The sequence below is a fragment of the Staurois parvus genome, unplaced genomic scaffold (genome assembly GCF_062004578.1).
Source record: "Staurois parvus isolate SC_StPar_1 unplaced genomic scaffold, SC_StPar_1.0 ptg000452l, whole genome shotgun sequence".
Taxonomy (NCBI): Eukaryota; Metazoa; Chordata; class Amphibia; order Anura; family Ranidae; genus Staurois; species Staurois parvus.
In genome coordinates, this window is record NW_028318248.1 from 252828 (window position 1) to 277888 (window position 25061).

The 25061-nt window shown below is 42.7% G+C and overlaps 1 protein-coding gene across 1 annotated transcript in view; it reads right to left on the bottom strand.

Moving 5' to 3' along the window:
- LOC149453083 (zinc finger CCCH-type antiviral protein 1-like) overlaps positions 1–25061 on the bottom strand; it is a 71293-nt gene that overhangs the window by 17688 nt on the left and 28544 nt on the right. Inside the window, exon 9 of the mRNA XM_089688710.1 lies at positions 24482–24578. Within this exon, the coding sequence (XP_089544836.1) occupies positions 24482–24578 (97 nt within the window). The remainder of the gene's footprint in view (positions 1–24481; positions 24579–25061) is intronic.

Genomic DNA, 25061 nt, shown 5'->3' on the forward strand with positions numbered 1-25061 from the left:
TGTCCGCTCTAGACTGATGTGCCTCCCGCCATCCATCTGGAGCTGTCCTGTCTCAGATGTCAGCTGTATACTGATGTGCCTCCCACCTTCTGCCCCTTTTAGGTAGGAGATGAAAGGGAACTACAATATGTCACTGCTGTGAAGGATTTGGGGGAAGCCGAGGATGATGCAAAAGGGGGCAGAGGACAGGAATCTGGAGGAGGAGGGGGGTGGTATAAAGGGGAGGAGCTGAGAACAGGAATGTGGGGGGGGGGGTGAGGACAGCCATATGAAGTAGAGGAGGGGGGATGATACAAGGGGGGGGGGGTGACAGGAATGTGAAGAACAGGAATTTAAAGGAGGACGCTGAAATAAACAGGGGCAGAGGACAGAAATCTGAAAGAGGAGGTGGGGAGTGATACAAAGGGGGGACAACAGGGATGTGAAGGGGGATTACATGAAGTGGGGCTGAGGACAGTAATGTGAAGGAGGAGGGGGCTGATATAAAGGAGGACAGGAATGTGAAGGTGAGGTGATATTAATGGGGGGAGTGATTTGAAGGGGGGGCTGAAGACACTGCTGTGAAGTGGGGGACTGTGATTTTAAGGGGTGATCTTGATGAAAAGGGGATGGAACTGTGATGTAAAGGGGAGGTTGTGATGTGCAGGGGGGATCTGAGAACACTGTTGTAATAATGGGATTGTGACTTGGAAGTATCTGAGGCTAGGTTTTCATCATTGTTACCTATGTTCAGTGTGTAGGCAGTGCATTCATTTCAATGGACCGTCTTGCATGCAGAAACACAAAAAAAGAAGCCCCTGATCCTTTTTTTAAATTGCGCTGCACATGCGGCATCTGCCGATGTTCCAAGGTGCCATTAAGAATCAAACATGCAACTCAGACCTCAGCTGGAAGAAAATTTTAGTGCCTGGACCTCCGTGAATTTGAATTCAATGTCCCTGGTATACAATATACTCAAATCTATATTATAAACATATGTAATTGTTTGTTAATAAACCTATATTAGGTTCTGGGATATAAACTTGGCTGGAATTATGTAAATGGTGCCTATAGATACTGACAACGTCCATTCTAATATTATTCCATATGATTCATTCAAAGTCCACAGGGGAGTAAAGTCATCATAGATATAGACAGGGCTTGAAATTCCCACTCGCCTGCTCGCCAATGGCGAGTGGAAATTATGGTGGGGGCAAGTGTGTCCCCCAGGGCTGTCTTGCTGAGCAGACTCGGAGCTCAGGCTGGATCTGTCATTGGCAATGGGAGCCGTCAGATTGCTCAATAGCTGAGCGCAATGAAAGCTAAGGAAGGAGTGTGTGCTGTGCTCTCTGCCTCCCCCTAGAGTGCAGTACCCTGCTCTGTGAGTGAACAACGAAGTACTGCAACTTTTTATGGGGGGTGTGGGGTGTGTATGCATGTACATGTGTCTGTGTGTATGTACAGGTGTGTATCTGTACATGTGTCTACATGTATGTACATGTATGTGTGTACATGTGTCTGTGTGTGTATGTACATACATGTGTCTGTGTGTATGTACATGTGTCTGTGTGTGTGTATTTCTGTGTATGTACATGTATCTTTGTGTATGCATGTCTGTACGTGCCTGTGTGTGTATACATGTGTCTGTATGTGTGTGTGTACATGACTCTGTGTGTGTATGTGTATGTACATGTCTGTGTGTGCGTACAGGTGTCTCTGTCTGTGTTTGTTGGTGGCGAGTAACTCTTAAAGCCTGGCTAGTAGCTCAGGACTTGAAATTTTAAGCCCTGGATATAGAAATTCTACAAAATCCCAAAGGGCTACAAGTCTATGCATACATCCACTGAAATCCATGAGTACACTCCACAACATAAAAGTTATTTCCCAAATGTGGCTAATTAACAGGTAATGCCCAATGATATAAAAGGGCAAGGTGGTCTAGAGGAGGAAGTAAAGAGGCCGCCTAGGTAGATGTAGGTACAGATATCAACTGCCTGTTATAAGCAGAGAAGGCAGCCCAGTCAGACCTCCCTTGCACTTCAATCCTAGTAGAACCACAAAAATGCATTGTAGATATAAAGTTCATTGGTAGCCCAGTGTGGTCCCTGGTGGTTTCTTGGCTGTGTGCTTATGATCAGTATATTGTGGAAAGGTGAACTTCTGGCCCAATCTGAGGCTCTGAATACTGTGGAACAGGTTTTCATTGAGGATATCTCTGTACTTTGCTCCATTCACCTTTTCCTCAGCCCTGACCAGTCTCCCAGTCCCTGCTGCTGAAAAACACCCCCACAGCATGATGCTGCCATCACCTTGCTTCATTGTTGGGATGGTATTGGGCAGGTGATGAACGGTGCCTGGTTTCCTCCAGACATAACAATTGGAATTGAGGCCAAACAATTCAATCTTGGTTTCATCAGAGCAGAGAATTTTGTTCCTCACAGTCTGAGAGTCCTTCAGGTGCTTTTGTGCAAACTCCAAGCGGGCTTTTATGTGTTTTGCACTAAGGAGAGGCTTCCATTTAGCCACTCTAACATAAAACCAAAATCAGTGGAGGGCTGCAGTGATGGTTGTCCTTGGAAGGCATATGATCTAAATTTCAAGTGTTGTTGCAAAGATGAAAGTGATATTTCAGTTTTCCTTTTTCATACATTTGCAAAGATTTCTAAAATTCTGTTTTCACTTTGTCATTTGGGGTATTGAGTGAAGATTAATGAGAAAAAATGAATAAATGTAGTATCAGGCTGATACATAATATAATTTAAAAAAGTGAAGGAGATCTGAATACTTTATGAATGCACTGTATATACTGAGTGTATGTATATAATATTAAAATAGTTGTAAAGGCTCAAGGTTTTTTAACTTCATGCATTCTATGCATGAAGGTAAAAAACCTTCTGTGTGCAGCAGTCCCCTAGCCCCCCCCCCCCCCCATACTTACCTGAGCCCCATTGCGATCCAGCAATATGCACGAGAACTGGTTGTCCCGGGTCTCTGCCTCCTCATTTGCTGAGACAGCAGCAGGAGCTGTCAATCACAGCCAGTGAGCCAATGAGAAGACAGAGGGGGCGGGACTGAGCCTTGGCTCCTTGTGTGAATGGACACACAGAGCAGTGTCTCAGGAGCACACGTGCTCAGGTACCCCCATAGCAAGCTGCTTTCTATGGGGACACCCAACAGGAAGGAGGAGCGACGGCATGGGACCTGAAAAGAGGAGGATCGGGGCTGCTCTGTGCAAAACCACTGAACAGAGCAGGTAAGTATAGCATGTTTGTTATTTAAAAAAAAAAAACTGAACCTTTAGTATCGCTTTAAAAGCAGATTGCAATTTCCTGTTTTTCATGGGGGATTCTGCTTTTAGTTCTGAATTAAAGTATACGTAAACACTCACCTTGTATATCAAACTCATATAGTTTAAAATAGAGATGAAAGGTAAAACATTTGTGTATAGATATAAAAAAAATTATAAATACATTTTTGTATAAATGATAACATACTCTCTGTTTTCAGTTGCATAGAGAGGTGACACTGGTCTTCCCATTGAATTTCTGTGTGTGTGTAGGGGGGGGCATGCGGGGCCGGTGCTAGACTATTTTGCGCCCTAGACAAGACTAGCTACTTGCGCCCCCCCCCCCAAAAAAAATGAAAATTTTCTAAAACAGTAGAAAATATTAAATCAACAAAACATGAAACTGCTACATTTCTTTTCATTTGCAAAAATAAGTGCCATAAGACGTCACCAGCACCAATATTAAAGACAAAATCAGTGTCACGGAAGGACTGTATCTGTGGCTGGCAGTGGCAGGGTGACAGTTTCAGTGAGTGGAGGATGATGGATCCACACTGACAGATCCCAGGCAGGTATTCCCCAGGCAATGGGCGGAGATAAAATGCTGTGACAGCAGGCAGCCCAGCCTACACACGGAGAGAGATCACCTGAACTGAGCATTCCCACACAGTGACAGATGCGACACAAGACACCACAACCAACACTGACACAGATCAGCAGGCACTAGAAGACCAGGCCACGGGGTCGCTCATCACTCACTGACACATCAAAAATGTGATGGATGGCTGGCTGGGTCAAACTCACACAGACATGAGACATCAGAGTCAGCAGGGCTTTGTTCAAAGAGAACAGGTGAAGGTACTCACCCTTTTGAGTCACCCCTTGTCTCTGCCCCTTACCCACCTCCAAGCACCGTCACTTGGTTGGAACCCCTACCAACTCCCACTTCCATCCTATTCAGAGAATATAGAGCCAGTGATCATTTTGTGGGGCTAAATAACTTGTATTGAATTTATTAATGATAAAAGAAAATCAGCAAAATAAATCCGCTGCTACCAACAAGAATACAGTGCCCAGCAACAGTAGATTCCCCCCAGAAAAATATATCCCCTTTAGCAACAATAGAGCCCCCCAGCAGCAATAGACCCGTCAGCAGAAATTGGTCTCTCAGCAGTTATCATCAATAAATGCTCCAGCACCAGGAAACAAAAGACCCTTCCCTCAACAGTAGATCCTTCCCAACAATAATTGACCAACCAGTAACAATAGATCCCCTCGTAGCAATAGACCCTCCAGCACCCCTTGCCATTACATACAGTACATTCAGTGCTACAGGTGCTGGAACTGCATTCCCACTGATAAAAGAAGCCCTGAGAGTCAGACATTACCTTCCTCCGCAGGCACAGCTCCACGTCCGCTGATGAATGGGAAGAGAAGGGCTGGAACTCCACAATGATCAGCAGCCACCAGCCGGCTTGCAGTAAGGGACTGGGTCTGAGAGGAACACTGGAAGGAGCAGCAGCTCAGCTGCAACACTGGCCCCAGGCACCCGGCATCTTCAAACATCTAGCTGCACACATTCATACACATTGGTCTCCCTTTTATTCCAAGTACACATATTGGTCTTTTCTCAGTGGTCAGTTTATAGAGTGTGTTGTTAACCCCTCTGAAAAAGAGGGTTCACCCCTCGAAATGCATAAGCCGCATTGAATGCTGAAGGGTCTTACAAGCCATCAGATGAGCGGTTTGGATCTAGAGGCATCGGAATGCAAGCATATCACTTCTTTTATTTAGAGATAAAATGATTTAGTGGTACTAGGCCGGTGAGCCCTCTCTTTGTTGTTTTACAGCATCATCACAGTCTGGGCTTAAATATTACTGCACTGATGGGAGTAAGGACTGCCCACCACTTTTTTTTGTCTTTTAAGTGCAGGACGACTGGAGATGTCTATTTTATCAACTGACTATGTATTAATTGACACTGGCTCCTTAATGTATACGAAAAGACAAAAAAAACAAAAAGAGGGCGCACGGGCCTAGTGCATTTCCTTTAGCCCCTAAGGGCTTTGAGGAAGAGATACAACCTTGAACCGTGTCAGCCATCAGCTATTCAGAGATCTACAGTCCCCCACCAGACCACCTTCAGGGATGTTGAACCACACTGCATCTCTTGTGACATGCTTTCCATTTGATTTTATTTCTCTTGTGAGTATTTTACTTTTTATCAATAAACCTAATTTTTAAAGTTAATGCCTATGTGCCCTCTTTTTGTCTTCTCATATACAGTTCTCTTTGGATTTCCCTGATCCGTTGAGGGCAGCAAGGCTTGCATTCCTTTCATACACATGTGGGGATATTGACATTGTAGAGTCCATTGTCCAGCGCAGGAGCTCAAGCATTCGGTTGCTTTTTCTTCCTAACTGGCTCCTTAATGACCGGTCACCAATGTATGAGCATTATCGTCTCAATGGCCAGTCTACAGAATATTTGCTTTAGCCCCTTACACCCCGGTCACACCGTTCCGACATTGAAATCGTGCGACTTCAAGTGAAGTCGCACGATTTCAAAGTCAGATGATATTCCAACTTCAAGTGCGACTTTCAAGACATCTGCAGCTTGCAAGATGTCTATGCAAGTCGCACCTAAAGTAGTAGTAATGAATGCACTACTTTAGAAATTGGTGCGGCTCCGACCAAGTTCGAATCGCACTGACAATAGGGTGAGACTTGCCATGCAATTTGCAAGTCGCATGGCATGGCAAATCGCATGGCAAGTCACACCCCGGTGTGACCTAGGTCTTAGTCATTAATCTTTAGAATATATGAGTTAACCCCTTAGTGGTCATGTTCTCAAGTTTGTATGCTAACTTCTCAGTGAGCAGTTCATAAAGTATGTACCCATCAGTGTTCACATAAGTGAATTAACACCTCAGTGACCAGTCACCAGAGTGTGCATGTTAACCCATCAGTAATTTGTATTTGAAGTATGAGTTTAGCTTTTTGTCCAGAGTTCTGCTTTAATCCTCTAAAGGCTCGTTCACACTTGACTTTATTTCTAACTCTTGCCGAATGTCCCATTAGCGTTTGACAGGCATTAGACAGGCGTTTGTGAAGCGTTTTTAATGCTCCTCAAACGCTCCCCAAAAGCCTTATGCACGGTTTTGAGGCGTTTGACAGACGTTTGCCAAGCATTAAAACCGCACCACAAATGCCTATAATGAAGTTAAATAGTATTAACGCTCCGCAAACGCCTCGCAACCGCATCACAGTTGCCTCGCAAATGCCTACCAGGCGTTTGAGGAGCTGCACCATAGACTTGAATGGGAGGCTTCAACTCTTCCTGACATGACATGAGGCGTCAGTTTTGCCGCGATGCGATGCTAACACTTCAGTGTGAACAGCACTGTGTGCTGTCATGTGCAGAATTTTTAATAGGTGTTTGAGAAGCATTTAAAAACACTTCCAAAACGCCTGTCTGAGGTCTGCTGACAAAGCTAGTGTGAACGTAGCCTAAGCATTACATTTCCTTCCAGAACAACAAGTTGCTTTTTAACTCATGTCAAAATGGGCATTTTTGGCCTGGAATTTGATTAAAACCCCAAAACAGAATAAGATATAAAATAAGAAACATGGAACAGGTACAGCCAGTGGTGTACTAAGGGGGTGCGATTGGTGAGAACTCACTGGGAGTGCTGCAGTCACCTAAAATTTCTTTTTGTGTTGCACAGCAGGCGGTCACAGCCCCCCAGTGAATCCACACCTGACAGCCTGAGTTCAGAGTGAGGGAGATTCCCCTTCCCTGCTCCACTCATGACAGAGCTGAGAAGACTTCTCCTAACTCTGAATTCCTGCTGCATGTGGTGTCTGGTGAGTGTAGTGAGGAGTGGAGATCTGTTCTTACCCTAGGTTCACACCTAAGCGTTTTCCGTAGTGTTCTGCAGAAACGCACAACAGTCAATTAAACATGATTTCCTATGGGACACGTTCACATCTCCGTGTTTTCACCCAATTGCATTTTTTGGAAAGGGTCAGGGACTTTTTTGAATGCAAAAAGTTGCATTCTTAGTTCTATAGACTTCAATGGAAATGCTGCAGAAAAGCATGTAATGCGTTTTTGCTGCATTTTTTATGAGTTTTCCCCACGTTTTTGATGTGTTTTAAATTTGCCTAGCAACAAGAAAAAAAAGTAAAATGCATCAAAACGCATGTGCAAAACACAATGCAGAAACAGATCAAACACAAACTGCATAGGTGTGAACCTAGCCATAGGGTTATTTACCTGGTGAGGGGGGATGCGGTGTGCCTGTACTAAGGGTTATGTACTTGGGATGGGGAGCATCTGTATTGATGGCCAGGGGTGTCTGGGGGCTGTACTGAAGGTAGGGTTGTCTATACTGAGTGGTCTGTACTAGGGGGAAGGCTGTCTATACTGAGGGGTCTGCACTGGGCAAAGGGGTGGCTGCACTAACAAGGAAGGGTGTCTGTACTGAGGGGATGGGCTAGGAGTGGGGATTTAGAAATATTAGAGGGGTTTTTCTGTACTGAGGGGTCTGTGCTGGGGGGGGGGGTGTTTGCACTGAGAAGTTGATACAGGGTGGGTTTGTCCATACTGAGGAGTCTATGCTGGAGAGGGGAGTAATTCTGTACTGAGGGGTTTGTGGTAAGTGGTCCGTGCTAAGTGGAATGGTCTGTACTAGCAGAGAGTCTGTACTGAGGGTTTTTTTCTAGAGGGATCCATCTGTACCAAGAGGTCTGAGCTAATGGGGTCCATCTGTGCTGAGGTAGTCAGTCTGTGCTGGTGGTGGTCAGTCTTTGCTGGGGGAGGGGGAATCAGTCTGTGCTGGGAGGATCAGTCTGAACGGAGGGGTCTGTGTTTGGAGGGTCAGTTTGTACAGGGAGGGGGATTCTGTGCTGAGCGGTTTGTACAGGGGTTTTGTCTGTACTGGGGGGGGTAGGCTAGGAGGTGGTATTTAGGGATGTTAGTGGGGGGGATAATCATGGATATATTCTGTGAGTGGCCTGTGTGCTAAACACTCCTGACCCCTGTACTATAGATACGTAACCCCTTCGCACCTAAGGGTAAAACAAATCCTAATGTATAAGCACAATTTTGCAACTTTGACATGTGTTAGTAACACCGTACATATGATAGCTACTTTGTACATCCAGGTGAATTACACCTTGTTTTTTTCAGGAAAAATTGGGCTTTCATTTGGTGGTAAATGGTAATGGATATCTCCTGATCTTTTTATTCATTATCAAAGGAAAACTGGTCCAAAATAGTAAAAAAATATGTTAAAATTTAGCTGTATATTTCTTGTTATTACCATAACCTACCACCCAAGAACAACTCAAAATAAATCCTTCAGCTCCTGACGATCGCAGCAATACCACTTATGTGTATGTCATTTGTACCCGTAGTACAGCCCAGAAACCACATTGTGTATTTTGCTTTTTTCCCCGTCCTTTATTTATTTATTTTACACAATGGTTTTTTTTTTTTCTCCCTAAAAGGAGACAGAGAGAGATACAAAGTATCTCTCCCCTTCATTCAGAGAGAAGAAACACAGGGGCAGGCTTCACAAAGACTGATCACAGTGATAGCCAATCAGAGGCTATCACAGCGATCAGGAGACACAGAATCGGGAGTTCCAGGTCCTGATTGTTAGTATGGGAAACGGGACTCTCTGTGCTTGGTGTGGGCCATGCGGAGCGCTCCCAGCACAAAGGGAGATACGCACATGCGGCCCATGGCATAAAGCCCAGTGCACTTAGGCTGCATATTTGTGTGAGGTTGGCATCAAGGGGTTAAGGGAATTTATTATAGCTGGAGCAGCCAAAATCTGTATCAACCGGATCAACTTCTAGCTTTCATTTTCAAGTGAACAAGCTGACAATAGAAGCTGACTGGTTATCTGCACAGCTGCTCCAGATTTTGTCTGCTCCAGTTTTGATAAATTCCCCTCATTATGGGGACTGCTGCATACTACTGACCAATGCACTCTATGTACAGTACATTACTTCTGAAGCTCTTGTTTAAGGTAGGCTGTTTGTAAAAAAGCATATGTAATGGAACAGTTTCAGTTTTTAAAAGTGAGTGTTCTGAGGTTTGTACATGTCTGTTATATGCTTGCTTGTGGCACAGTCATTAAAGCGTATTTTGTGGGTAAAATGACTGTGGCATATATGTGCTGAGTATAGATGGAGAAGCTCACGTTTTATTCAACTATGCCACTTTAAGCCACTCCCACTGTTAGTTCAGGATGGCCACACCCACAATTTGGCACTCCACACTGTGCACTCCACTTTGTTCCTTCTGACCATTTTGTGGAGGGGTGTAAAAAAATTATCAGCCAGATATGCTAGGTACGCCACTGTTGATGGCAAAAAAAAGACCAAGTGGTCTATTGAGTCTGCTCCATTATGTATACTGTGTATGTATATATTGTGACAGTGTGGCGATCTGTCACGATATAAAAAGAATATTTCACCTGGGATTCTCAACAAGGCAGGTTGAGGGGCTCCAGGGTACTTGTTTGATGCAAAGGAAAGTGGCTTTTCACTTTCCTCATTTGTTTGTAAAGTCCATTTTGGGATCTGGAGCCGGAGATTTCAAAGTGATTTGGGAGGGATAAAATTTCCAATCCTGGGACCAGGTTTTGGGAATGGCCAGGAGACTGATTGGTCAGGTGTGTGTGTGGGTCTCTTCTAGAGTCAGGGCCAGGGTTCTGGGCTCCACCCTCCCGAGGAGTCCATGTGGGTGCAAGGGAGCAGCCACAAGTGTGCATGGTGGCACAGAGTAGTCTGAGAGCAGACAGGGCCCAAGCCTGTGGGCTGGAGAAGCAGGAGTGCTGAGAAAGGGCGCTAACCCAGGTGCAATGGGTTGTATGTGAAGAGTCAAGAGGACCGAGGCATGAAGCCTGAGCAGTGGTGCTGCTAAGGAGAGCCAGGAGGCTGACTATTTTCCTTTGTATTGATGGTGGATACCCCTGCATGGGAAGCCTGTTATATGGAACTTTCTTTTTTAAAAAATTGGGCAAAAACAGCTCTTAAAAAGAAGAAAGCGCATGGCTGTGTGTTGTTAAAGCTCTACCATTTGATGCAACTTCACACAATATATAAATATATATATATGCACACACACACACACAGTACTGTGCAAAAGGTGTGAAAAACTGCTGTAAAGTAAGAATGCCTTTAATATATTTATTTAAATTTTTTGTTTATTTTTTATCAGTTTACAAAATGCAAAGTGAGGGAACAGAAGAAAAATCTAAATCAAATCAATATTTGCTGTGACTACCCTTTGGCTTCCAACCAGCATCAATTCAATTCATCAAGCTTTTTTGAAGAAGCACAAAGAAATGAGCAATGTTGAGGACTGTAGACGCAGTGGTCGGCTAAGGACATTTCATGCAGCAGATGAAAAGCATATCACTTCTCTTCAACATTGGAAGATGTCCAGCAGTGCCATTAAGACAAAACTGGCAGAAACCAGTGGGACCCGGGTAAACCCACTTACTGTCTGGAGAAGTCTGGACAGATGTGGTCTTCATGGAAGAATTGCAGCCAACATGGAAACAATGCTAAGCGACTGAACTATGCACAAAAAAATAGGAACAGGGGTGCAGAAAATGGCAGCAGGTGCTCTGAACTGATGAGTCAAAATTTGGAATATTTGGCTGTAGCAGGTGGCAGTTTGTTCGCAAGGGGCTGGAGAGCGGTATAATGATGAGTGCCTACAGGCAACAGTAAAGCATGGTGGAGGTTCTTTGCAAATTGGGTCTGCATTTCTGCAAATGGAGTTGGAAATTTGTATTCAATGCTGAGAGATACAGGCAGATACTTATCCATCATGTCATACCATCAGGGAGGTGTGTGATTGGCCCCAAATGTATTCTGCAGCAAAACAACAACCCCCAAACATACAGCCAATGTCATTAAAAACTATCTTCAGCATAATAAAAGAACAAGGAGTCCTGGAAGTGATGGTCTGACCTCCACAGAGCCCTGATCTCTACATGAGTCTGTCTGGGATTTCAAGAAGAGACAGAAGGATTTGAGGCAGCCTATATCCACAGAAAATCTGTGGTTAGTTCTCCAGGATGTTTTGAACAACCTACCTGCCAAGTTCCTTCAAAAACTGTGTGTAAGTGTACCTAGAAGAACTGATTCTGTTTTGAAGGCAAAGGGTGGTCACGTCAAATATTAATTTGATTTGGATTTCTCCTATGTTCATTTATTTTCCATCTTGTTAATTGATAAAAATAAACTATTAACACTTCCATTTCTGAATGCATTTTTTCACACCTGCCTAAAACTTTTGCAGGAGCTCAGTGGCCCCTTAGTTCCAGTGAAGGGAACTCTTAAGGCTTCAGCATACCAAGACATTATGAAAAATTTCATGCTCCCAACTTTGTGGGAACAGTTTGGGGTTGGCTCCTGCCTGTTCCAACATGACTGCGCACCAGTGCACAAAGCAAGGGAGATAAATTCAAGGATGAGCGAGTGTTGGGTGGAGGAACTTGACTGGCCTTCACAGAGTCCTGACCTCAACCCGATAGAACACCTTTGGGATGCATTAGAGCGCAGATGAAAACTGTGCATGAGGAGGCTGACATGCATTAGACTTGGGCAGCCTGTTAGTAAAGGTGGGAATACACGATTAGAAAATTGACCGATCGGTCATCCGACGACTGAGAGGCGTTCGTTGGTTGAAATCGTGGCCCACATTAACCAATCTAAAAAAATTGTTATTCGGGCAATACGTAGTGTTGACGTCTTCCGTACAAGTGGGAGTGATGCAGTGTGCATGTGACCTTGTAGCCACGCCCTTCCGGCCAGAAAAAGCGATATACACAACAATTACCAGCAATGAGTATAATATAGTTTATTACATGACCTATATACATAAATAGTGATACATAAAATATAATCTGCAGAATTATGGTTTTATTATCTCATTAGGCCAATCTACTTTTAACATCTGGATTTTTCGTTCGTGATTATGAAGATTCCTTGGACATAAACATCCGGGTCATCTTCTGTTTCCGCTTATGCATGATAGCGTTTGATAGATTTTTTTCATACGACTGCCATACCACCGCATAGAAAATCGGTCGTTCGTATACGAAACGACAAAAATTTTCAGTGTTGTTCAAAATTTTTTCGTTCACAATATCATTATAGGTTAAAACATTGTGCTCATCAACGAAGAGAAAATCGTTCGATCAGTGGTTCCGCTAAATTTTTTGTACGATTTTCTTACCATGTGTACGGGACATAAGGATTGATGTTGTATTGTAAGAGCCAAGACAGGAATGGGTTTTATTTTGTGGAAGTTTAATTTATTTTTTCTCTGGAGCAATGTGCAGTTCATGTACAGTGCCTTGAAAAAGTATTCATACCCCTTGAAATGTTCCACATTTTGTCATGGTACAACCAAATATTTAAATGTATTTATTGGGATGTTATGTGATAGACCAACACAAAGATATTGTTCATTAACCCCTAGACGCCGATCGCACACAAATATGCGGCCTCTCGGTGTCTTGGCCTTGACGCCGAGCGGCCACATATTTGCATGCAATTAGAAAAGACATATGTGCTGAGAGCGCGTGCCCTGTGTGCTCCCAGCACATATGTCCGTGACTCATGGAAAGGTACCGACCTCCATTCTTTTTCGGAAATGAAGAAATTAAAAAAAAAAAAATTCATAATTGTCACCAGTCCAGTACATTGTTATCGTATAACTGATGTGGTGGTGATCAGGGACACTGACTGGTGACAGTACGTGATAAATAAAATTCATTATTTTTTTTTATTACTTTTTTTTCTATTTTTTTAGGATTTTTTTTTTTTAACACACTGTGACCATCTAGGACAGCCTTTCTCAACCAGGGTGCCTTGAGGTTTCTTCAGGGGTGCCTTGACAAAATGTCTAAAAATTGCCCAAAACTTGTATACAAGCCAGCGGGTGTAACAAGCCTGCCTTTTAGTTACACAAAGCCACAGGTTATCATTGTGCACCACCACTACCTTCTAGCCGCCAGCGTCCTAACAACCAATGACATCATCAGTTGATAAGGAGGATGTCAGCTGCCTGCACAGCATCCTAGTCTGACCCTGCCCTGCCCCTCTCCATCAGTGCTGGGTCACATTAGCTCAGTGATGGAGAAAAACTGAGGGAGAAGAGAAACATTGGAATACTAGTCAGTACCAGTGTGCAAAAGTGTATTTGCTTTGGAAGAATAAATCACCTCTAATGTTGGTTGTCCTACATGTGTGGATGTTGCGTTATATAAAGCTTTTAGAATAGTTTTTCACACTTTATAATGTGGTGCCTCAAGACTGACCATAATTTTAAAGGGTGTCTCGGGACTGTCCTTAATTTTAAAGGGTGCCTTGTCTTAAAAAAGGTTGAGAAACACTGATCTAGGGAAGCGAACAGGATGTTTTTTTACACATTATGATTGCTTATACCAATGAATTTCATTGATATTAGAAAACAATATTACTGAATGAAACGGATTCATTCAGTGTCTTTTGTTGTGATTAGCTGTGATTGGAACAGATGGGCTGTGATTGGCCCTGTTTGTACCATGTGATCGCTGTGACCAATCACAGCTAACAACACAATTGTATACAATGGATAGCATGAAAGGAAGCCATCCATTGTTTGCAATTGTCATGTGATCTAATGTGGCAGCAAGTCAGTGTAGTGATCAGTCATCAGATGTGTCCGGACCACTTCGCTGTCATATGTCATATGACACCCACTGAGGAGGAATGTCCCGCCCTGCCTATAGCAGATTGTCGGGTGTTAAGGTGTTACACTCACTGGCCTGTAGTTTCCAGCTTCTACCTTGAAACCCTTGGATAGGTACAATGTGGGGGCTGAGGACATTAAAGTGGGAGAGGCTGAGAACTATAATGTAGGGGGGCGGAGGACAGTAATGTTGGGGGGCTGAGGACAGTAATGTGGGGGCTGAGGACAGTAACATGGGAGGGGGGACCTGAGGAAAGTAATGTGGGGGCTGAGGACAGTAACATGGGGGGGCTCTGGGGACAGTAATATGGGGGGATGATGTAATAAGTGGCAGAGTACACTTCAATGAAGGGGCAGAGGACAGTACTGTTGGGGGGGTTGATGTCAAGGAAGTGTGAGAACACTACTGTGAAAGGGGTGGAGGGGGGTGATGTAAAGGGGGAGCTGAGGACACTCATCAAGAGGGGATCTTGCCGTGAATGAGGAGGGGACTGTGATGTGCAGTGGGGATTGAGGACACTGATGTAAGAACAGGTTCAGGTCTGTACATGTGCATTTGGTGCACACGTTGTGGGTAGGTCAGCACTACCTGCTAGAAACCTGAAGAAGTCCCCAACGCTTTTTTTTCAAAATTGCACCGCAGCAACAATGAATTTGGCACACACGAAAAAGCACAACAGGGGCCTACATGTGATTTTGGTTAATTTTAGGGCACACAAACGCAACAAAATCACCTAACTTTTCGGTGAAATATAAATGATATAAGGGGTGCACTTAAGTCTTTGATGTAAGGGGCACTCTCCTCTGGAGTATAGGGCCTCAGGATCAATGGGAATGGCCCTGGGCTCAGAAAGAAGGAGGGTGATCAGGGGGACCCTTTATGGTTTCTTGCACTGGGGCCTTGAAAGTTCTAGTTACTCCTCTGAGTCATATATGTGGGGGTGGGTGGCCTCCCAAAAATTTTTTAGGGGGGTATTTTTATGTGCTTGGGTGTAACTTAAATTTTTTACTATTTAAAATATTTTTTTTCATTACCTTTTTTTTTCATCACACAGAGGACAAAAAAGTCTGACAGGTTCTCTTTAGTGAGAAATCCGGAGTCTAAAAGAACCTGTATATCTAGACTTTTCTTTGGTTCCTCTGCTTTTCCCTATGGGCCAGTGTCAAGGAGCTTTTATTTGTTTCAGAACTGCTTCCCTCCCAGTGCAAGTCTATGGGGATGCAAAAGCAGCTGAAGCAGGTCATATGCTAGTCCGAAGGAAATCAACTGCACCTGCAATGAACTCTGGATGGTCTCACAAACATTTCAAATGGACATCAAAAGCACACTGCATTTGCTCAATGAAGCCCTTTGGCACAAGCCCTAAGCTGACTAATTCTCCTATTTTTTTTGTACTTTTTTTTTACTTTATATTTTTTACTGCATATGATTTTCTATATGTCCATTTGTGTGGTTATGTATTTTACATGTCAAATTCCATAAAAAGTTATTAAATATTTGTGTCAATGTATCATAATGTAAAATAGAGTTTAAAAAATCACTCCAAACCTAAACCTCACTTTAGACCAGCTCTCATATTATTCCCTCTAGTTACCTATTGAAATCCCCCAAACTGACAGCCACATCCACACAAAACCCTCCATGTCGAGTGACGGGCCCATTATGTAACTTCTTCATCAATGACTCGCTCCCTGGACTGGAAGGCCACATTACGCAACAGTTCAAGATTAACGGCCACACTTTTCTTCCCCCTAATTATTGGCCACATTGCTCACCCCGCATGCTGCTGGTGACATCCCCCAAACTGATCTTATTGCACACAGATCAGTTGACCATAGTGCGCACCCCGCAGGACCAACATCCAGACACACTGCACACCCTCAGGGCTGATAGCCACATCCTTAACCGCCTCCCGCCCACCATATAGTCCAATGATACGCTGTCTGTCTTTGTTGTACTGTGCCATGTATTGTCCCCCCCTATTGTACAGCGCTGAGCAAACCCTTTGGCGCTATATAAACTCGTAGTAATAATAATAATAATAATAATGATAGGCGCAAGGTGGTTCTCTAGTTCTGGGAGGAAGTCATATGACATCCTCCCATTCTCACCGTGCATGCGCAGCTCTGGGAGCGTGCAGCGCGGTGATCGGCAGTGTGCTGTGTCCCTCGGACACAGCGGATCACTGATCCACAGAAATTGCTGAAGATCTCGGCTCGGTCATGTGATCAGCTGTGTCCAATCACAGCTGATCACATGCAAACAGGGAAATGCCAGTTATCGGCATTTCTCTCCTCACGAGCTGTCATGCTGACAGCTCAAGAGGAGAGAAGAGCATTCCTCGGAGGGGACATGTGCACTGATCATCAGGGCACTGATGATCAGTGTGCCCTGATGATCAGTGTAGCACCAGCAGTGCCACCTGTCAGTGTCCATCAGTGCCAGCTGTCAGTGCTCATCCATGCCACCTGCCAGTGCCACATCAATGCCACATATCAGTGCCTACCAGTGCACATCAATGCCACATATCAGTGCCCATCTGAGCTGCCTTTCAGTGCCACCTATCAGTGCTAGTCAGTGCCACCTATCAATGCCAATCAGTGCCACCTATTAGTGCTGCCAATCAGTGTCACCTATCAGTGTCCATCAGTGCAGCCTATCAGTGCCAATCACTACAGCCTCATTAGCGCACATCAGTGAAGGAGAAAAATCGCTTATTTACAACATTTTATAAAAACTATGAAAATTTTTTTTTTTTTTTCAAAATTTTCAGTGGTTTTTGGTTTGTTTAAGAAAAAATAAAAAACCCAGAGGTGATTAAATACAACCAAAATAAAGCTCTATCTGTCACAAAAAAAGAGAAAAATTTCATATGGGTACAGTGTTGCATGACCGCGCAATTGTCATTCAAAGTGTGACAGCGCTGAAAGCTGGAAATTGGCCTGGACAGGAAGGGGGTATAAGTGCCCTGTAGGCTAGTGGTTAAATCCATCCTCCAGACTGATAACTCCGGATTCAAACAGATTTTGTCAAGTGATATATAAATTATTTAACACATAAGCACACATACCCTTTCATTTATAACTCCAATATACTGATGTAAAGAAGTAATAAACCTGAAAACAAAAATGTAACATATTGTGGATTGCCAATTCATACATTGGTAGCTGTTTTTTTTTAGTTTTTTTTTTCACCTGGTGATCCAGCCAGTAACACACTTCCTGTCTTAGGGTGTCTCCATTCTGGATGGAGGTGCAACTGTCAATCTGGAAAGAGGGTAGTGTTAGATACTAGCAAATTTAGATGGACTTGACTAACACACTAAAGATGAACTCCAGCTAACACTTCTTAAGCAGATACAGCAACATCTTTTTTACCTTTTGGGATAAAGGTTTTACATAAATGAATATACGCCGATCATCGTAAGCATTGCTGTCACTGCTAAATGGTTTGTCTCAATCCTCTAACTGCCACTTCTGCTAGACAGCTTGGTCTTTTAAAGGAAGTTGAAAAAAATAGCAAATGTACTGGCTGGATGGAAGGTGAAAATAAAGGGAAAAAAAAGCCAAAAAACAAAATGCAGCCACTACATTATTGGTTAGATGCAATATAAAAATGTGCGTTTATGTTTATCACCATTCTAATTACACAAATTTACATAGATATCATAAACGGGATAAACTCGACTGGTATTAGTGTCATTAAACCATGCATAAGACAGAGACACCCAGGAACAGTATAAGCAGGTTTATCCTGCACTTTTATTCAGCAAGGCATTAAAGATACACAGATCAATGCAGGAGTGAGTTGTACAGCAAGGCTACAGCATAAAACAAACAAAACATCCTGTCATCCTGTCGTCTAACTAAACTCAGGTCAGTTCCTACCTGGTGAGGTGCTCCCTAATGGGTTCCCCAAAACAAACAGGCATCACATGTACCTTCTTAGTTTTTTGCCAGAATTCAGCCTTTTCACCCAGCAACAGGCTCACACAGCAGAAGGGGAGAGCAAGAGAGCCCTGAGCATCAGTCAGCTCACATATATAAAGGCTTGTGGACAAATGAGACTAATAATGAGGTCTGGCACAACGATAAGACATGGATCTAGTAACCGAGGCTTTATCCTATCCAAAGCTTAACCACTTCAAGTTCGGACACTTTCACCCCCTTCCTGTCCAGGCCAATTTTCAGCTTTCAGCGCTATCACACTTTGAATAATTGCGCGGTCATGCAAAACTGTACCCATATGAATTTTTTAGCATTTTTTTTAGACAGATAGAGCTTTATTTTGGTGGTATTTATTCACCATTGGAATTTAAATTTTTTTTTTTTCTATATTAATGAAAAAGGTAACGTATTCCCACCCACATGACTTTGGCGATAGCTTAAATCCTGACCCCATTCTTGATCAACCCCCGGTATTGCTGTTACTACAAACTACGCTTGTTTTCCTCCCCCCCTCCCCCCCCCTTTTTTTTTTCCTCCCTTCTTTCTCTCCCTCTCCCTCTCCCCTCTCCTCTTCTATCTTTTTCTTTTCTTCTTTTCTTTCCTTCTTTTTTTCTCTCCTCCTGTCCTTTTGATACATGCTCTGACAGTTGTGATTTTTACCAAATGGAACACTAGGCATGCAATTTTCCTATTCTCCCCATTTTCATCAGCGGCCCCTACGATAATTTGAGCTGGCTTCCAGTTATTCCTATTGTCATCAGTTTTTGGTCTTGCCTTATGTGCAGGCACCGCATCTATCCTCCCTCCCGCTACAGCCCTGCGTGGCGAAGTATACTTATAGGAGGTTCGACGCAGCAACATCCCAGATAGCACTACAATAACGCCTGATTACTACAAGTATAACCTGGTCGTAGCCTAGTTCAATACCGTTGCATACGTTTTTGCATTTGATTTACTGCTGTGACGCTGTATGCAGTGCCCATTGTCTCTTTTATGTATCATTTACATGTCTTTTGTACTATTATGCACTTCATCAATAAAGGTCTTTTTTTTGAGGAAAAAAAAAGAGAAAGTCCAAAAATTTAGAAAAAAAGTGTTTTTCTTATAAAATGTTGCAAATAAATAATCTTTCTTCAGAAATCTTGGCCAAAATGTATTCAGCTATCTTTTTAGTAAAAAAAAAAAAAACCCAAATTAGTTTATAACCAAAAATCATAATTTTTGCAAACTTTTTTTACATTTTTATTTTTTTTTTATATTATTATTTATATATATATATATATATATATATATATATATATATTTATTTTTATTTTTTTTTTTAAACATACTGTCACCCTAGCAGTACAGTGTCACCATGGTGACACTGTACTACTTGTGGGGAGTGAAGATTTTTTTTTTTTTACAATAATTGCTTTTACACACATAAAGGCTGTAAAAGCAATGATTTCTTGCAGCCATTGAGAAATACTGTGCGAGCTGTGATTGGTCACACCTTGTCACATGGTACAAGGCTGTTGTGAATAGCCTTGTACCATGTGATCATTCACAGATTTCACTAGTAGTAAGCAATGATGTCAGATGTGACATCTTGCTTATTACTATTCATGATCGGGACCTCACACAAAGGTCCTGTACAGCGATCGGTGTTCCGCTGTGTCCTCCCGGATCGCAGTGTCGCGCACTCCCAGGGAGCGTGCGAAAGGCTAAAATAGCGGGCACCATTTATGAACGGCAACACGCCCCTGCACTGCTCCCGTCCAGCCGTTTAAATACATGGGCCGGACAGGAAGTGGCTAAGAAGCTTTGGAAACAAAAAGTTTGATTTCTCCATATCGGCCATAAAACTGGGAACCCCTCACCATGTGTAGGTGAGAAACTGACACATAAATACCATCCACAATGCTGCTCGACAGTGCCTTACAATATATATAATACACATGTACAATATTTTCTACTTCAACGCCAAGAAAGACTACACATTTGTAGTCACCTGTCAGTGTCCATTAGTGCCAGCTGTCAGTGCTCATCCATGCCACCTGCGAGTGCCCATCAGTGCCACATCAATGCCACATATCAGTGCCTACCAGTGCACATCAATGCCACATATCAGTGCCAACCTGAGCTGCCTTTCAGTGTCACCCATCAGTTCCAGTCAGTGCCAACTATCAATGCCAATCAGTGCCAACTATCAGTGCTGCCAATCAGTGTCACCTATCAGTGTCCATCAGTGCAGCCTATCAGTGCCCATCACTGCAGCCTCATTAGCGCACATCAGTGAAGGAGAAAAATCACTTATTTACAACATTTTATAAAAACTAAGAAAAAAAAAATTTTTTTTTTAAAAATTTTTAGTGGTTTTTGGTTTGTTTAAGGCTACGTTCACACTAGCCTTGTGTGCAGGCGGCAGAGAGGCGTTTGGGAAGCGTTTTTACCGCTTCCCAAACGCCTCTGCCAATTCTGCACATTACAGCACATGGTGCTGTTCTAACGGGAGCGTTTGCGTCGCGTCGCGGCAAAACGGACGCCTCTGGACGAGTCAGGAGGCTTTGAAGCCTCCTATTCTCGTCTATGGTGCCGCTCCGCAAACGCCCGGCCGGCGTTTGCGGTGCGGTTGCGACGCGGTTGCGGGGCGTTTGCGGAGCGGTAACACCACTCAAACTGCATTATAGGCATTTGTGGGGCGTTATTAACGCTCGGCAAACGCCTAGCAACCGCCGCTAAACCGCGCATGCGGCGTTTGCGGAGCGTTTGCCAAGCGTTAAAAAACGCTCCACAAACGCCGGACCAACGCTTGCCAAACGCTATAGGGGCGTTTGGCAAGCGTTGGCAAAACAGCCTAGTGTGAACGAGCCCTTAGAAAAAATAAAAAACTCAGAGGTGATTAAACACAACCAAAATAAAGCTCTATCTGTCACAAAAAAATGATAAAAATTTCATATGGGTACAGTGTTGCATGACCGCGCAATTGTCATTCAAAGTGTGACAGCGCTGAAAGCTGGAAATTGGCCTGGGCAGGAAGGGGGTATAAGTGCCCTGTAGGCTAGTGGTTAAATCCATCCTCCAGACTGATAACTCCGGATTCAAACAGATTTTGTCAAGTGATATATAAATTATTTAACACATAAGCACACATACCCTTTCATTTATAACTCCAATATACTGATGTAAAGAAGTAATAAACCTGAAAACAAAAATGTAACATATTGTGGATTGCCAATTCATACATTTGGTAGCTGTTTTTTTTTAGGTTTTTTTTTTCACCTGGTGATCCAGCCAGTAACACACTTCCTGTCTTAGGGTGTCTCCATTCTGGATGGAGGTGCAACTGTCAATCTGGAAAGAGGGTAGTGTTAGATACTAGCAAATTTAGATGGACTTGACGAACACACTAAAGATGAACTCCAGCTAACACTTCTTAAACAGATACAGCAACATCTTTTTTACCTTTTGGGATAAAGGTTTTACATAAATGAATATACGCCGATCATCGTAAGCATTGCTGTCAGTGCTCAGTGGTTTGTCCCAATCCTCTAACTGCCACTTCTGCTAGACAGCTTGGTCTTTTAAAGGAAGTTGAAAAAAATAGCAAATGTACTGGCTGGATGGAAGGTGAAAATAAAGGGAAAAAAAGCCAAAAACAAAATGCAGCCACTACATTATTGGTTAGATGCAATATAAAAATGTGCGTTTATGTTTATCACCATTCTAATTACACAAATTTACATAGATATCATAAACGGGATAAACTCGACTGGTATTAGTGTCAGTAAACCATGCATAAGACAGAGACACCCAGGAACAGTATAAGCAGGTTTATCCTGCACTTTTATTCAGCAAGGCATTAAAGATACACAGATCAATGCAGGAGTGAGTTGTACAGCAAGGCTACAGCATAAAACAAACAAAACATCCTGTCATCCTGTCGTCTAACTAAACTCAGGTCAGTTCCTACCTGGTGAGGTGCTCCCTAATGGGTTCCCCAAAACAAACAGGCATCACATGTACCTTCTTAGTTTTTTGCCAGAATTCAGCCTTTTCACCCAGCAACAGGCTCACACAGCAGAAGGGGAGAGCAAGAGAGCCCTGAGCATCAGTCAGCTCACATATATAAAGGCTTGTGGACAAATGAGATTAATAATGAGGTCTGGCACAACGATAAGACATGGATCTAGTAACCGAGGCTTTATCCTATCCAAAGCTTAACCACTTCAAGTTCGGACACTTTCACCCCCTTCCTGTCCAGGCCAATTTTCAGCTTTCAGCGCTATCACACTTTGAATAATTGCGCGGTCATGCAAAACTGTACCCATATGAATTTTTTAGCATTTTTTTTTAGACAGATAGAGCTTTATTTTGGTGGTATTTATTCACCACTGGGATTAAAATTTTTTTTTTTGCTATAATAATGAAAAAGGTGACGTATTCCCACCCACATGACTTTGGCGATAGCTTAATTCCTGACCCCATTCTTGATCAACCCCCGGTATTGCTGTTACTACAAACTACGCTTGTTTCCCTCCCCCCCCCTTTTTTTTCCTCCCTTATTTCTCTCCCTCTCCTCTTCTATCTTATTCTTTTCTTCTTTTCTTTCCTTCTTTTTTTCTCTCCTCTTGTCCTTTTGTTACATGCTCTGACAGTTGTGACTTTTACCAATTGGAACACTAGGCATGCGATTTTCCTATTCTCCCCATTTTCATCAGCGGCCCCTACGATAATTTGAGCTGGCTTCCAGTTATTTCTATTGTCATCAGTTTTTGGTCTTGCCTTATGTGCAGGCACCGCATCTATCCTCCCTCCCGCTACAGCCCTGCATGGCGAAGTATACGTATAGGAGGTTCGACGCAGCAACATCCCAGATAGCACTACAATAACGCCTGATTACTACAAGTATAACCTGGTCGTAGCCTAGTTCAATACCGTTGCATGTTTTTGCATTTGATTTACTGCTGTGACGCTGTATGCAGTGCCCATTGTCTCTTTTATGTATCATTTACATGTCTTTTGTACCGTTATGCACTTCATCAATAAATGTCTTTTTTTTGGGGAAAAAAAAAATGAAAAAGTCCAAAAATTTAGAAAAAAAGTGTTTTTCTTATACAATGTTGCAAATAAATAATCTTTCTTCAGAAATCTTGGCCAAAATGTATTCAGCTATATTTTTAGTAAAAAAACAATAACCCAAATTAGTTTATAACCAAAAATTATAATTTTTGCAAACTTTTTTTCACATTTTTTAATTTTTTTTTTATAGTATTATTTATATATATATATATATATATATATATATATATATTAATTTTTTTTTTTTTAAACATACTGTCACCCTAGCAGCACAATGTCACCATAGTGACACTGTACTACTTGTGGGGAGTGATGAAGATTTTTTTTTTTTACAATTGATGGCTTTTACACACATAAAGGCTGTAAAAGCAATCATTTCTTGCAGCCATTGAGAAATACTGTGCGAGCTGTGATTGGTCACAGCTTGTCACATGGTACAAGGCTGTTGTGAATAGCCTTGTACCATGTGATCATTAACAGATTTCACTAGTAGTAAGCAATGATGTCAGATGTGACATCTTGCTTATTACTATTCATGATCGGGACCTCACACAGAGGTCCTGTACAGCGATCGGTGTTCCGCTGTGTCCTCCCAAATCGCAGTGGCGCGCACTCCCAGGGAGCGTGCACAGGCTAAAATAGCGGGCACCATTTATGAACGGTAACACGCCCCTGCACTGCTCCCGTCCAGCCATTTAAATACATGGGCCGGACGGGAAGTGGCTAAGAAGCTTTGGAAGCAAAACGTTTGATTTCTCCATATCGGCCATAAAACTGGGAACCCCTCACCATGTGTAGGTGAGAAACTGACACATAAATACCATCCACAATGCTGCTAGCCAGTGCCTTACAATATATATAATGCACATGTACAATATTTTCTACTTCAACGCCAAGAAAGACTACACATTTGTAGCATGTCCCCTACCAGTGTCTTTCCTCTTCCTGTATTGCCAATCCAATCTGTCCTTTGCACCAGCTGGTGTACTTCTGCTACTACAGTATATACAGATACAGATCCATTTCATACAGATCAGAACAATAGCTGTGTCTTATTTGGAACATTTCCACCAATTTATAAATCTTGCACTGCTGATGTGTGGTGAAAAATGGTGACTATTATGCAGACTGGTGGAAAAAAAAAACAGCAAGAAAAAAAACTATTTCCAGCTTCCAGAAAGCTCACTGCCCCCCCCCCCCCCCAGTTCCTTTTAGTGTCTGGCTACCTTTGGCATATGACATCCTACATGTGCAGTTAACTTTTTGTTGAGGTGGCAAGCAGCACAGCATATTAATAAATTACAGGGGTCTGAATTATATTGGATTCTTTTATTTAATCCAAGTATTGTAAAGTAAAGAGGAAAAACTGTCCAGAGAAATTTGGAAAATGACAGTTTTGAACTAAACAGAGCTCTAAGTTGTGATGTTTCCTATTACCTTCCTCTCAACATCTTCACATTCTGGAAATCAAGGAATTTGGGTCTCCGACGCACTTCTTTCTCGGTCGTAAAATATATGTTCCTTTGCTTCATGTCTGAAAGGGGAAACCGTTAATAAAATGAAGAGTAATGACTAAAAGGAACATTATAACGAAGAACAATAGAACTTCCATTATAGAAAAGAATTACTGAAAATATTCATAATGCATGATATGTTCAGAATATATTATATAACAGCTCCCAAACTGTACAGTTACTATGGCTGAGCATAATTTATTCTATACTAGGGGTAGCCACGTTAGGCTTTGCAGCGGCTGACACAGAACTTTCACCCCTCTCTTGCTTTCTATAAACACTGTATGGCCAAAGGTAAGTGGACGCCTCTGAATTATTGAGTTCAGGCGTTTCCAGTGAAGGGTACATTTAATACTACAGTATTCCAAGACATTTTGGACAACTGGGTTCTTTTATAATGTGTGGTAAGAGTTTGGGAAAGACTCTTTTTTTGTTCCAGCATGTTCCAGACCTTTTTCCATTCCAGCATGTCTCTCCCTCTGTGCACAAAGCCAGCTCTATAA